The following is a 12,551-nucleotide window of genomic DNA, read 5'->3' as shown; positions in this document are numbered from 1 at the left end:
AAACGATGTGAATATTTCAGAGACTACAAAATGGCTTTGAATTGCTAACTCAGCTTTGAAGACCCTGCAGAACAATCCTGGTAAAAGCAAATGTCAAGGGATAGGTGTGAAAACCTGGGGTTTGCATTCACCAAATACACTCTTGAGGGTTATTTCCTCCCATTTCAATCTGATGTTTATGTTCCACCACCCCAAACAGGAACAACTTAACACGGACAGACAATTTGGGAACTGAATGGTAGGAAAGTACAACCAAAGCAAATTAACTGACGTTGCAGAGCCTGGACTTAAAACCAAAATATGAGTCCCAGAGCGTGGCCTCTGGGGTTTCGGTCAGATGAAAGAAATATATATCAGATTCCATTAAAATTAAATCCAGACTGGATCAGCTTGGCGAATAATACACATTCACTGAGGACAGTAGCTGGCAGATGAAATCCCTGTTTTTGTGAGAAAATCCTCATTAATTCAAGGAGATCTCTCTACAGTGTGGTTTGATTTCAGCCAGTGGAAAACAGCTGCCCATAGCTGGTGGTTTTAAATCATTCCCAAAAATTAAAGATGACCAATAGTGATCAGTTTCCCAGCAGCAGTGTAGTGAATTTTCCTTGGGAAAATGCAGGATTCGCAGGAAATAGGAGCCTTACCTTATTCAGGGGTTTCTTGTCAACACAGTTTATTCCTCCAACAAAGACCATGTTGGGCATCACGGGCCTGGCGTACTCAAAGACAAAGTCAAACCTCATCAGCCAGATGGAAGCAGAGGCCAAAAGGTCCTTGACGGTCACGTCCCTCTGCAGGACTTCCAAGGAGAACTTCAGCACTTCTGCGTAGTAACCATCGCAGTACTTGAGTCCCAGGAGGGAAACCAGGGCGTTCTCCACCCTCTGCAGGAAGGTCATGCGGTCCGAGTTGAAGGTGAACAGCCGTGGGACGTAGGACAGAGGACTTGGGCACTGGGGGGCCTCGAAGTGGAGGTTGCAGTCCAAGGCCCTCATGAAGAACACGAAGGGGAGGGAGAGGTAGTTGGCGAGCGTCACCCCGCAGAAGAAGGCGGGGTCGGTCAGCACAGCATCGAACCCGGTCTGGTTCAGCGCCCTCAGGGTCTCCTGGCTGTGGAACAGGTCCTTGCACTGGCCCAAGAGGATGTTGTATATTTTCACCGAGCTCCTGTACACTGCCAGGGCGTTCAGGGGGAAGGGCAGGCCCTTCAGGTGGGCATCCAAGTAGTCGTGGAAGACGTCCTCCACCTCCTCTAGCGTCTGCGTCACCGGGTACGTGACCACCTTGTAGGCCTGTGAGGTCTCCAAATGCCAGGCCACCTCTGGCACCACCACCACGACCTCGTGGCCCCGCTGGCTCAGCTTCTCCACCACCTTCTGCATGCTCAGCCAGTGGCTCCCCACCATGGGCACCACCAGCAGCTTCCCCCCGGCCGAGGGGCCGGGCAGGAGGAGGAGGAGGAGGAGGAAAATGCAGGAAGGGCAGAACCTCAGAGCCATCTTCCTATGACTGATGGAAAGGCTTCTGCTGCAGGCTGTGGCTGGAAGGCGCTTTTGAGGGGAAGTGATGAGTGTTGCACTTTGCTTCGAGATAATCCCTTCGTTAATAATTCATTGCTTTCGATTGCGGGTGGGTTTTTTTTTTTTTAATTCTGTTTTGAAAGTCGAACCGTGACCCTCCAAGGGCTGAACAGGCAGGAATCTCCACAGGGGGTGAGGGGCAGAGGGGGCAGCTGAGGGGCAGATCTGTGAAGGTGAAGCCCAAGTTCAGGCTTCACACAGCTGTTCCACAGCTGGTGTCAAACTCCTCCCCAGCAGGCCTAGAACAGACCTGATGGTGTTCCAACAACCACCAGAGACCCAGGAGAGAACCCAGGGCTCAGGCCTGACTGGGCCAACCAGCAGCATCAGCACAAGCACGATTTTTCAGCCTCACCCCATTGCTTTTGATGTCACTGATGCCCTGGGGCTGAAGATGGGTTTGTCCAGGTGGGTTTCCGGAAAAAAAGCCAATCAAAAAGTTCAGTAACGCTTTTGCTAATTATGTATTTAAGAGAATGGAAGAGAAGGCTGTGGTGCAGTTGAAATTAGGAGCAGTTGAAATTGGTAGCCCTGTAGGAGCAGCAGCAGGCCCCAGGTGGGGGCCAGGCCTCTCTCCTCCCCCGGCCCTCGGGGAGCACTGATGCTCCCCCTTCTCTCATGTAAGAGGGTAAAGGAAAAAAACTTTAGAGGACTGACTGCCTGGATGAAAAGCACTGCAGAAGAATTCCGGCACAGAGAGAACCAAGTGTTCAAGGTCAAAGCTGGCAGCCGGAGGAGAGAGAAGTTCGAAGGGGGGGCTGTTTCTCCCTCCCTTTTGCTCTCTCCCTTCAGCAGGGAAAAGACTGAAAAATAAATCCTTGCTACCTCTGGAAGATTGTTGGAGTGGGGAGACTCCCACGCTGCTCGTGGAAGAGTCTACACTGGAGTAAGATGATGCATGAGGAAGCAGAGACTTAATGAGAGACCTGAAGTGAGGCAGAGTCCTGCTGAAGATTTGTGACCCTGAAGAAAACCTACGCTGGAGCGAGACGGCCCGGGTGGGATGTTGGGATCCGTGTGTGGGATCCATGCTGCTACTGGAAGAAACCACCCCTTCAGGTCCAAGACTGTGCAGGGATATTGTGTGAGCACAGTTCAGAAGGGAAGGAGTAATTTCCTAGGGAATTTTCCTCGGGAAAACGCGGGAAAGGGAAGGAGCCTTACCTTATTCAGGGGTTTCTTCTTTGCACAGTTTATTCCTCCAACGAAGACCATGTTGGGCATCACGGGCCTGACATACTCGAAGACAAAGTCGAACCTCAGCAGCCAGATGGAAGCAGAGTCCACAAGGTCCCTAATGGTCACGTCCCTCTGCAGGACTTCCGAGGAGAACTTCAGCGCTTCTGCGTAGTAACCATCGCAGTACTTGAGCTCCAGGAGGGAAACCAGGGCGTTCTCCACCCTCTGCAGGAAGGTCATGCGGTCCGAGTTGAAGGTGAACAGCCGTGGGACGTAGGACAGGGGACTTGGGCACTGGGGGGCATCGAAGTGGAGGTTGCAGCCGAAGCCCCTCATGAAGAACATGAAGGGGAGGGAGAGGTAGTTGGCAAGAGTGGCCCCACACAAGAAGAGGGGGTCGGTCAGCATGGCATCGAACCCGGTCTGGTTCAGTGCCCTCAGGGTCTCCTGGCTGCGGAACAGGTCCTTGCACTGGCCGAAGAAGGTGCTGAAGACGTGCTCCGAGCTCCTGTACATTTCCAGGGCGTTCAGGGGGAAGGGCAGGCCCTTCAGGTGGGTGTCCACATAGTCACGGAAGGAACCGTCCAGCTCCTCCAGCGTCTGCGTCACCGGGTACGTGACCACCTTGTAGGTCTGCGAGGTCTCCATCTGCCAGGCCACCTCCGGCATCACCACCACCACCTCGTGGCCCCGCCGGCTCAGCTCCTCCACCACCTCCTTCATGCTCAGCCAGTGGCTCCCCACCATGGGCACCACCAGCAGCTTCCCCCCGGCCGAGGGGCCGGGCAGGAGGAGGAGGAGGAGGAGGAGGAAAATGCAGGAAGGGCAGAACCTCAGAGCCATGTTCCCGTGGCCGTGGCAGGAGAGGCTTCTGCTGCAGGCTGTGGCTGGAAGGCGCTTTTGAGGGGAAGTGATGGGTGTGGCACTTTCCTTCGAGATAATCCCTTCGTTAATAATTCACCACTTTGGATTGCGGGTCGTTTGTTTTTCTTTTATTCTCTTTTGAAAGTCTGTGAAGGTGAAGCCCAAGTTCAGGCTTCACACAGCTGTTCCACAGCTGGTTGCCAACCCCTCCCCAGCAGGCCTAGAATAGACCTGATGGTGTTCCAACAACCACCAGAGACCCAGGACAGAGCCCAGGGCTCAGGCCTGACTGGGCCAACCAGCAGCATCAGCACAAGCACGATTTTTCAGCCTCACCCCATTGCTTTTGATGTCACTGATGCCCAAACTGATGATGGACTAAGATGGGAAAATTGCACAGCCCGGGGTTTTTAGAGCCATGGCTGTCCCTCAGGCACACAGCTTCTCTCCCCTCCTTCATCCCACCAAGATTTAATTATATATTGTTTTCCTCATCTTTTCCTCATCTTTTCCCTAATTTTTCCCTTCCATTTTACCAGCACCTGGAATTATTTCTTTGTGGGGAGAAACTCCTGGAAAAGTGGCCGACAGCAGGTCTTTGGCAGAACACAAAATACTTGAGTTTTGTGGTCATAGTGAAGAGTACCAGTTTAACAAACAGCATTTTCCCACAAGAAGGGCTAATTTATATATTTTTGTGAAGAGGGGATTTGCTTCTTTGCTGAAGAGGGAATGTCCTGCCCTTCCCTCCTTCCTGCTGCGGGATGAACTTTCCTCATGGCTCCCTTTAGGTGAGGGATGGGTAAAGTTAATCAGTACCTTGGTGGTGCTGGGATCTTTCCAGAGACTCCCTCCCTTGGGCTGGGTATCCCCAAAAAGGATTTATGAACAAATCAAACTTCACTGGGTTCAAGGCAGGGCGAGATAAGGGTCGCTGGCTGCTCACACGTGAGCCAGGGCACAGCGGGAACGCCGGATCAGGGTGAGAAGTCACGGATCTGAGGGGATGGATTGACAATCCCAAGGGAGAAGGGCTGTGCTGGGAGGGCGGAAAGGACACTGAGGGGATGGAGTGTGTCCAGGGAAGGAGCTCCCCCTGCTCCTGGTGTGCCCTGCACGACGCCCCCGATAAAGATGGCAGCGGCTTTGGGATCTCCTGACGTGGATTTATTAGAAGGATTTGGGATCTCCTGCCCTGGATTTATTAGAGGGGTTTGGGATCCTTCTCATGGGTTTGGGGACCTCCTGCCATGGGTTTGGGATCTCCTGTCATGGGTTTATTGGAGGGATTGTGGGATCTCCTGTCATGGATTTATTAGAGGGGTTTGGGATCTGCTTCCTGGATTTATTGGAGTGCTCTGAGGATCCCTTTCCTGGGTTTGGGATTTCCTGCCCTGGATTCATCCCAGCCCTGGCAGTGGCACATGGTACGCTCTGAGCTGCCCCAGAATTCCCAGCAATCCTGTTCCCAGGTGGTCCCAGGGAAGCAGGCTGTGCCAGCAGCAGTGCTGGGGGCTCCAGGAATGAGGAGCCAGGGAGGATTGGGCACGGAAGAGCTTCCCTGGAGTGGTGGGGGGGTGTCTGCTGGAGCTGTGCCTGCCTGGGATGAACATTCCTCTGCACCGCGAGCTGCTGCAGATCCAGAGCAGGAGAGCAGGTGCTGGAGTGCAACAGGCCCCACTGCAGAGAGGAATGGGGGCTGTGAGACCTTTTAGAAGGAGTGCCTAGCCTAGGAAATGCCTCTGGAAGCACAGGAGGGTGGGGCCTTTCCAGAGGTTTTAGGGCAGTGCAGGTACAAGAGCTGCTGCAAAGCTTTGGAAGGAATTTGTTCCCTCTCTGCTCTCACCGGGAAGTGTCTCCAGCCACATTATTTTGTCCTGTGGGGGTTTGCAGGGGGATTTCTCTTGGATGAAGAGCTGAAAGAACATTCCAGAACCAGCAGAGCCGCTGCCAGCCGAGCTTTTCCCTAAATGTTTTTTGTGGGAAGGGCTGAAATGGGCTGGAGCATGGAATGGTCCCCCTCCAGGACTAGAGGTAAAGGAAAACCTCTTGCTTGGAGTTCCCCTCCCTGTCCACCATCAATGTTCGTCACATGGCGCCCAAAGGTTGGTCATGGTTGACCTCCTTGAAGAGGAGACACCTTCAGCGCAGAAGGTTTGGGATATTCTGCATCGGGCGAACGCCTAAAGTTCATCGTCCCGGTGTCAGTTGGACACCGTCAACCCAACTTCGCCGGAAGGTAGGAGCAGCTTTAGCAGCGTCCTTTCCCCTGAGACCCTGAAACTGTTAAACATACTAAATTTCCATTGGCAAGTCATTTAAAAAACAGTTCCATTCCAACAAAGGAACTCAGACCACGCCGGAATTGGCAAAGACAGAGTCAAACCGGTTAAAATCAGCTACGGCGAAATTCCCGGCCAACGGCTTCCCTCCCCCGAACAACTCCGCGAAAGCAGCATCCTTCGTCCCGCCGCGACGCCGCCACAGCGTGCTGGACCGAGCCAGCCCATCCCGGGACTGAAACAGAAGCAGCACCAAGACAACCCAGCCGCCCGTAAAAGCCCCTCTCCTGCAGCCAGCGCCGAGAACCCCCCGTGGAACTGCGTGCCTCTGCCCCGTGAGCCGAGAAAACCGCCAAAGGAGGAACAGTTCACTTCCAATAAATTATTCCGGGATGTTGGGCTGTAAAACGAGTTTGGCACAAAATTGAAGGGTTAGAAACATCAGGTTTCCTTACAAGTTACAGTTTGGGTAAACAAGTGAGGTTCTTGCTGTCTAGAGTTGTTCATTTTATCAATCCCATCACTGCAATTCCCGAAAAAGATATTGTCATGGTTTTGCCCACCAGCCAGCCCCTGGGGCTGAAGGTGGTTTTATCCAGGTGGATTTCCGGAGAAAAAGCCAATCAAAAAGTTCAGTAACGCTTTTGCTAATTATGTATTTAAGAGAATGGAAGAGAAGGCTGTGGCGCAGTTGAAATTGGGAGCAGTTGAAATTAGGAGCAGTTGAAATTAGGAGCAGTTGAAATTAGGAGCAGTTGAAATTGGTAGCCCTGTAGGAGCAGCAGCAGGCCCCAGGTGGGGGCCAGGCCTCTCTCCTCCCCCCGCCCTGGGGGAGCACTGATGCTCCCCCTTCTCTCATGTAAGAGGGTAAAGGAAAAAAAACTTTAGAGGACTGACTGCCTGGATAAAAAGCACTGCAGAAGAATTCCGGCAGAGAGATAACCAAGTGTTCAAGGTCAAAGCTGGCAGCCAGAGGAGAGAGAAGTTCGAAGGGGGGGCTGTTTCTCCCTCCCTTTTGCTCTCTCCCTTCAGCAGGGAAAAGACTGAAAAATAAATCCCTGCTACCTCTGGAAGATTGTTGGAGTGGGGAGACTCCCACGCTGCTCGTGGAAGAGTCTACACTGGAGTAAGTTGATGCATGAGGAAGCCGAGACTTAATGAGAGACCTGAAGTGAGGCAGAGTCCTGCTGAAGATTTGTGACCCTGAAGAAAACCTACACTGGAGCGAGACGGCCCGGGTGGGATGTTGGGATCCGTGTGTGGGATCCATGCTGCTACTGGAAGAAACCACCCCTTCAGGTCCAAGACTGTGCAGGGATATTGTGTGAGCACAGTTCAGAAGGGAAGGAGTAGTTTCCTAGGGAAGAGATTTGTGTCCGGGAACAAAATGATGTGAATATTTCAGAGACTACAAAATGGCTTTGAATTGCTAACTCAGCTTTGAAGACCCTGCAGAACAATCCTGGTAAAAGCAAATGTCAAGGGATAGGTGTGAAAACCTGGGGTTTGCATTCACCAAATACACTCTTGAGGGTTATTTCCTCCCATTTCAATCTGATGTTTATGTTCCACCACCCCAAACAGGAACAACTTAACACGGACAGACAATTTGGGAACTGAATGGTAGGAAAGTACAACCAGAGCGAATTAACTGACGTTGCAGTGCCTGGACTTAAAACCAAAATATGAGTCCCAGAGCGTGGCCTCTGGGGTTTCGGTCAGATTAAAGAAATATATGTCAAATTCCATTAAAATTAAATCCAGACTGGATCAGCTTGGCGAATAATACACATTCACTGAGGACAGTAGCTGGCAGATGAAATCCCTGTTTTTGTGAGAAAATCCTCATTAATTCAAGGAGATCTCTCTACAGGGTGGTTTGATTTCAGCCAGTGGAAAACAGCTGCCCATAGCTGGTGGTTTTAAATCATTCCCGAAAATTAAAAATAACCAATAGCCATCAATTTCCCAGCAGCAGTGTAGTGAATTTTCCTTGGGAAAATGCGGGAAAGAGAAGGAGCCTTACCTTATTCAGGGGTTTCTTCTTTGCACAGTTTATTCCTCCAACGAAGACCATGTTGGGCATCACGGGCCTGACATACTCGAAGACAAAGTCGAACCTCAGCAGCCAGATGGAAGCAGAGTCCACAAGGTCCCTAATGGTCACGTCCCTCTGCAGGACTTCTGAGGAGAACTTCAGCGCTTCTGCGTAGTAACCATCGCAGTACTTGAGCTCCAGGAGGGAAACCAGGGCGTTCTCCACCCTCTGCAGGAAGGTCATGCGGTCTGAGTTGAAGGTGAACAGCCGTGGGACGTAGGACAGGGGACTTGGGCACTGGGGGGCATCGAAGTGGAGGTTGCAGCCGAAGCCCCTCATGAAGAACATGAAGGGGAGGGAGAGGTAGTTGGCAAGAGTGGCCCCACACAAGAAGAGGGGGTCGGTCAGCACGGCATCGAACCCGGTCTGGTTCAGCGCCCTCAGGATCTCCTGGCTGCGGAAAAGGTCCTTGCACTGGCCGAAGAAGGTGCTGAAGACGTGCTCCGAGCTCCTGTACATTTCCAGGGCGTTCAGGGGGAAGGGCAGGCCCTTCAGGTGGGTGTCCACATAGTCACGGAAGGAACCGTCCAGCTCCTCCAGCGTCTGCGTCACCGGGTACGTGACCACCTTGTAGGTCTGCGAGGTCTCCATCTGCCAGGCCACCTCCGGCATCACCACCACCACCTCGTGGCCCCGCCGGCTCAGCTTCTCCACCACCTCCTTCATGCTCAGCCAGTGGCTCCCCACCATGGGCACCACCAGCAGCTTCCCCCCGGCCGAGGGGCCGGGCAGGAGGAGGAGGAGGAGGAGGAGGAGGAAAATGCAGGAAGGGCAGAACCTCAGAGCCATGTTCCCGTGGCCGTGGCAGGAGAGGCTTCTGCTGCAGGCTGTGGCTGGAAGGCGCTTTTGAGGGGAAGTGATGGGTGTGGCACTTTCCCTCGAGATAATCCCTTAGTAAATAATTCACCACTCTGAATTGCGGGTAGTTTTTTTTTCTTTTATTCTCTTTTGAAAGTCTGTGAAGGTGAAGCCCAAGTTCAGGCTTCACACAGCTGTTCCACAGCCGGTGTCAAACTCCTCCCCAGCAGGCCTAGAACAGACCTGATGGTGTTCCAATAACCACCAGAGACCCAGGACAGAGCCCAGGGCTCAGGCCTGACTGGGCCAACCAGCAGCATCAGCACAAGCACGATTTTTCAGCCTCACCCCATTGCTTTTGATGTCATCGATGCCCAAACTGATGATGAAATAAGATGGGAAAATAGCACAGCCCGGGGTTTTTAGAGCCATGGCTGTCCCTCAGGCACACAGCTTCTCTCCCCTCCTTCAACCCACCAAGATTTAATTATATATTGTTTTCCTCATCTTTTCCTTAATTTTTCCCTTCCATTTTACCAGCACCTGGAATTATTTCTTTGTGGGGAGAAACTCCTGGAAAAGTGGCCGACAGCAGGTTTTTGGCAGAACACAAAATACTTGAGTTTTGTGGTCATAGTGAAGTTGACCAGTTTAACAAACAGCATTTTCCCACAAGAAGGGCTAATTTATATATTTTTGTGAAGAGGGGATTTGCTTCTTTGCTGAAGAGGGAATGTCCTGCCCTTCCCTCCTTCCTGCTGCGGGATGAACTTTCCTCATGGCTCCCTTTAGGTGAGGGGTGGGTGAAGTTAATCAGTACCTTGGTGGTGCTGGGATCTTTCCAGAGACTCCCTCCCTTGGGCTGGGTATCCCCAAAAAGGATTTATGGACAAATCAAACTTCACTGGGTTAAAGGCAGGGCAAGATAAGGGTTGCTGGCTGCTCACACGTGAGCCAGGGCACAGCGGGAACGCCGGATCAGGGTGAGAAGTCACGGATCTGAGGGGATGGATTGACAATCCCAAGGGAGAAGGGCTGTGCTGGGAGGGCAGAAAGGACACTGAGGGGATGGAGTGTGTCCAGGGAAGGAGCTCCCCCTGCTCCTGGTGTGCCCTGCACGACGCCCCCGATAAAGATGGCAGCGGCTTTGGGATCTCCTGACGTGGATTTATTAGAAGGATTTGGGATGTCCTGCCCTGGATTTATTAGAGGGGTTTGGGATCCTTCTCATGGGTTTGGGGACCTCCTGCCATGGGTTTGGGATCTCCTGTCATGGGTTTTTTGGAGGGATTGTGGGATCTCCTGTCATGGATTTATTAGAGGGGTTTGGGATCTGCTTCCTGGATTTATTGGAGTGCTCTGAGGATCTCTTTCCTGGGTTTGGGATTTCCTGCCCTGGATTCATCCCAGCCCTGGCAGTGGCACACGGTACGCTCTGAGCTGCCCCAGAATTCCCAGCAATCCTGTTCCCAGGTGGTCCCAGGGAAGCAGGCTGTGCCAGCAGCAGTGCTGGGGGCTCCAGGAATGAGGAGCCAGGGAGGATTGGGCACGGAAGAGCTTCCCTGGAGTGGTGGGGGGGTGTCTGCTGGAGCTGTGCCTGCCTGGGATGAACATTCCTCTGCACCACGAGCTGCTGCAGATCCAGAGCAGGAGAGCAGGTGCTGGAGTGCAACAGGCCCCACTGCAGAGAGGAATGGGGGCTGTGAGACCTTTTAGAAGGAGTGCCTAGCCCAGGAAGTGCCTCTGGAAGCACAGGAGGGTGGGGCCTTTCCAGGGGTTTTAGGGCAGTCCAGGTACAAGAGCTGCTGCAAAGCTTTGGAAGGAATTTGTTCCCTCTCTACTCTCACCGGGAAGTGTCTCCAGCCACATTATTTTGTCCTGTGGGGGTTTGCAGGGGGATTTCTCTTGGATGAAGAGCTGAAAGAACATTCCAGAACCAGCAGAGCTGCTGCCAGCCGAGCTTTTCCCTAAATGTTTTTTGTGGGAAGGGCTGAAATGGGCTGGAGCATGGAATGGTCCCCCTCCAGGACTAGAGGTAAAGGAAAACCTCTTGCTTGGAGTTCCCCTCCCTGTCCACCATCAATGTTCGTCACATGGCGCCCAACGGTTGGTCATGGTTGACCTCCTTGAAGAGGAGACACCTTCAGCGCAGAAGGTTTGGGATATTCTGCGTCGGGCGAACGCCTAAAGTTCATCGTCCCGGTGTCAGTTGGACACCGTCAACCCAACTTCGCCGGAAGGTAGGAGCAGCTCTAGCAGCGTCCTTTCCCCTGAGACCCTGAAACTGTTAAACATACTAAAGTTCCATCGGCAAGTCATTTAAAAAATAGTTCCATTCCAGCAAAGGAACTCAGACCACGCCGGAATTGGCAAAGACAGAGTCAAACCGGTTAAAATCAGCTACGGCGAAATTCCCGGCCAACGGCTTCCCTCCCCCGAACAACTCCGCGAAAGCAGCATCCTTCGTCCCGCTGCGACGCCGCCACAGCGCGCTGGACCGAGCCAGCCCATCCCGGGACTGAAACAGAAGCAGCACCAAGACAACCCAGCCGCCCGTAAAAGCCCCGCTCCTGCAGCCAGCGCCGAGAACCCCCCGTGGAACTGCGTGCCTGTGCCCCGTGAGCCGAGAAATCCGCCAAAGGAGGAACAGTTCACTTCCAATAAATTATTCCGGGATGTTGGGCTGTAAAACGAGTTTGGCACAAAATTGAAGGGTTAGAAACATCAGGTTTCCTCACAAGTTACAGTTTGGGTAAACAAGTGAGGTTCTTGCTGTCTAGAGTTGTTCATTTTATCAATCCCATCACTGCAATTCCCGAAAAAGATATTGTCATGGTTTTGCCCACCAGCCAGCCCCTGGGGCTGAAGGTGGTTTTGTCCAGGTGGATTTCCAGAGAAAAAGCCAATCAAAAAGTTCAGTAACGCTTTTGCTAATTACGTATTTAAGAGAATGGAAGAGAAGGCTGTGGCGCAGTGGAAATTAGGAGCAGTTGAAATTAGGAGCAGATGAAATTGGTAGCCCTGTAGGAGCAGCAGCAGGCCCCAGGTGGGGGCCAGGCCTCTCTCCTCCCCTGGCCCTGGGCCGGGGGCAGGTGTGGCATTGAAGCTCTCCCTTCTTTCATGTAAGAGGGTAAAGGAAAAAAAACTTTAGAGGACTGACTGCCTGGATGAAAAGCACTGCAGAAGAATTCCGGCAGAGAGATAACCAAGTGTTCAAGGTCAAAGCTGGCAGCCGGAGGAGAGAGAAGTTCGAAGGGGGGGCTGTTTCTCCCTCCCTTTTGCTCTCTCCCTTCAGCAGGGAAAAGACTGAAAAATAAATCCTTGCTACCTCTGGAAGATTGTTGGAGTGAGGAGACCCCCACGCTGCTCGTGGAAGAGTCTACACTGGAATAAGTTGATGCATGAGGAAGCCGAGACTTAATGAGAGACCTGAAGTGAGGCAGAGTCCTGTTGAAGATTTGTGACCCTGAAGAAAACCTACGCTGGAGCGAGACGGCCCGGGTGGGATGTTGGGATCCGTGTGTGGGATCCATGCTGCTACTGGAAGAAACCACCCCCTCAGGTCCAAGACTGTGCAGGGATATTGTGTGAGCACAGTTCAGAAGGGAAGGAGTAGTTTCCTAGGGAAGAGATTTGTGTCCGGGAACAAAACGATGTGAATATTTCAGAGACTACAAAATGGCTTTGAATTGCTAACTCAGCTTTGAAGACCCTGCAGAACAATCCTGGTAAAAGCAAATGTCAAGG

The 12,551-nt window shown here is 52.5% G+C and overlaps 2 protein-coding genes across 2 annotated transcripts in view; both read right to left on the bottom strand.

Moving 5' to 3' along the window:
- The window catches only part of LOC114071182 (UDP-glucuronosyltransferase 1-8-like), a 14,066-nt gene extending 10,409 nt beyond the window's left edge, over positions 1-3,657 (bottom strand). The window contains exon 1 of the mRNA XM_027908923.1: positions 2,748-3,657. Coding sequence (XP_027764724.1) covers positions 2,748-3,605 — 858 coding nt within the window. The 5' untranslated portion in view covers positions 3,606-3,657. The remainder of the gene's footprint in view (positions 1-2,747) is intronic.
- Positions 3,658-5,975: 2,318 nt separating this feature from the next.
- On the bottom strand, positions 5,976-8,815 carry LOC114071185 (UDP-glucuronosyltransferase 1-8-like). Its single transcript, XM_027908926.1, has 2 exons — positions 7,935-8,815; positions 5,976-6,143 (listed from the first exon to the last, which is right to left on the bottom strand). Exons 1-2 carry the CDS (start codon positions 8,793-8,795, stop codon positions 5,976-5,978), a joined length of 1,029 nt encoding a protein of 342 aa, XP_027764727.1. The 5' UTR covers positions 8,796-8,815.
- Between the last annotated feature and the right edge of the window lie 3,736 nt (positions 8,816-12,551).

This window comes from Empidonax traillii, unplaced genomic scaffold, assembly GCF_003031625.1.
Source record: "Empidonax traillii isolate 1590-97213 ecotype Southwest subspecies unplaced genomic scaffold, ASM303162v1 scaffold1881:size57505, whole genome shotgun sequence".
Lineage (NCBI taxonomy): Eukaryota > Metazoa > Chordata > Aves > Passeriformes > Tyrannidae > Empidonax > Empidonax traillii.
This window is presented reverse-complemented; position numbering and strand designations above follow the sequence as displayed.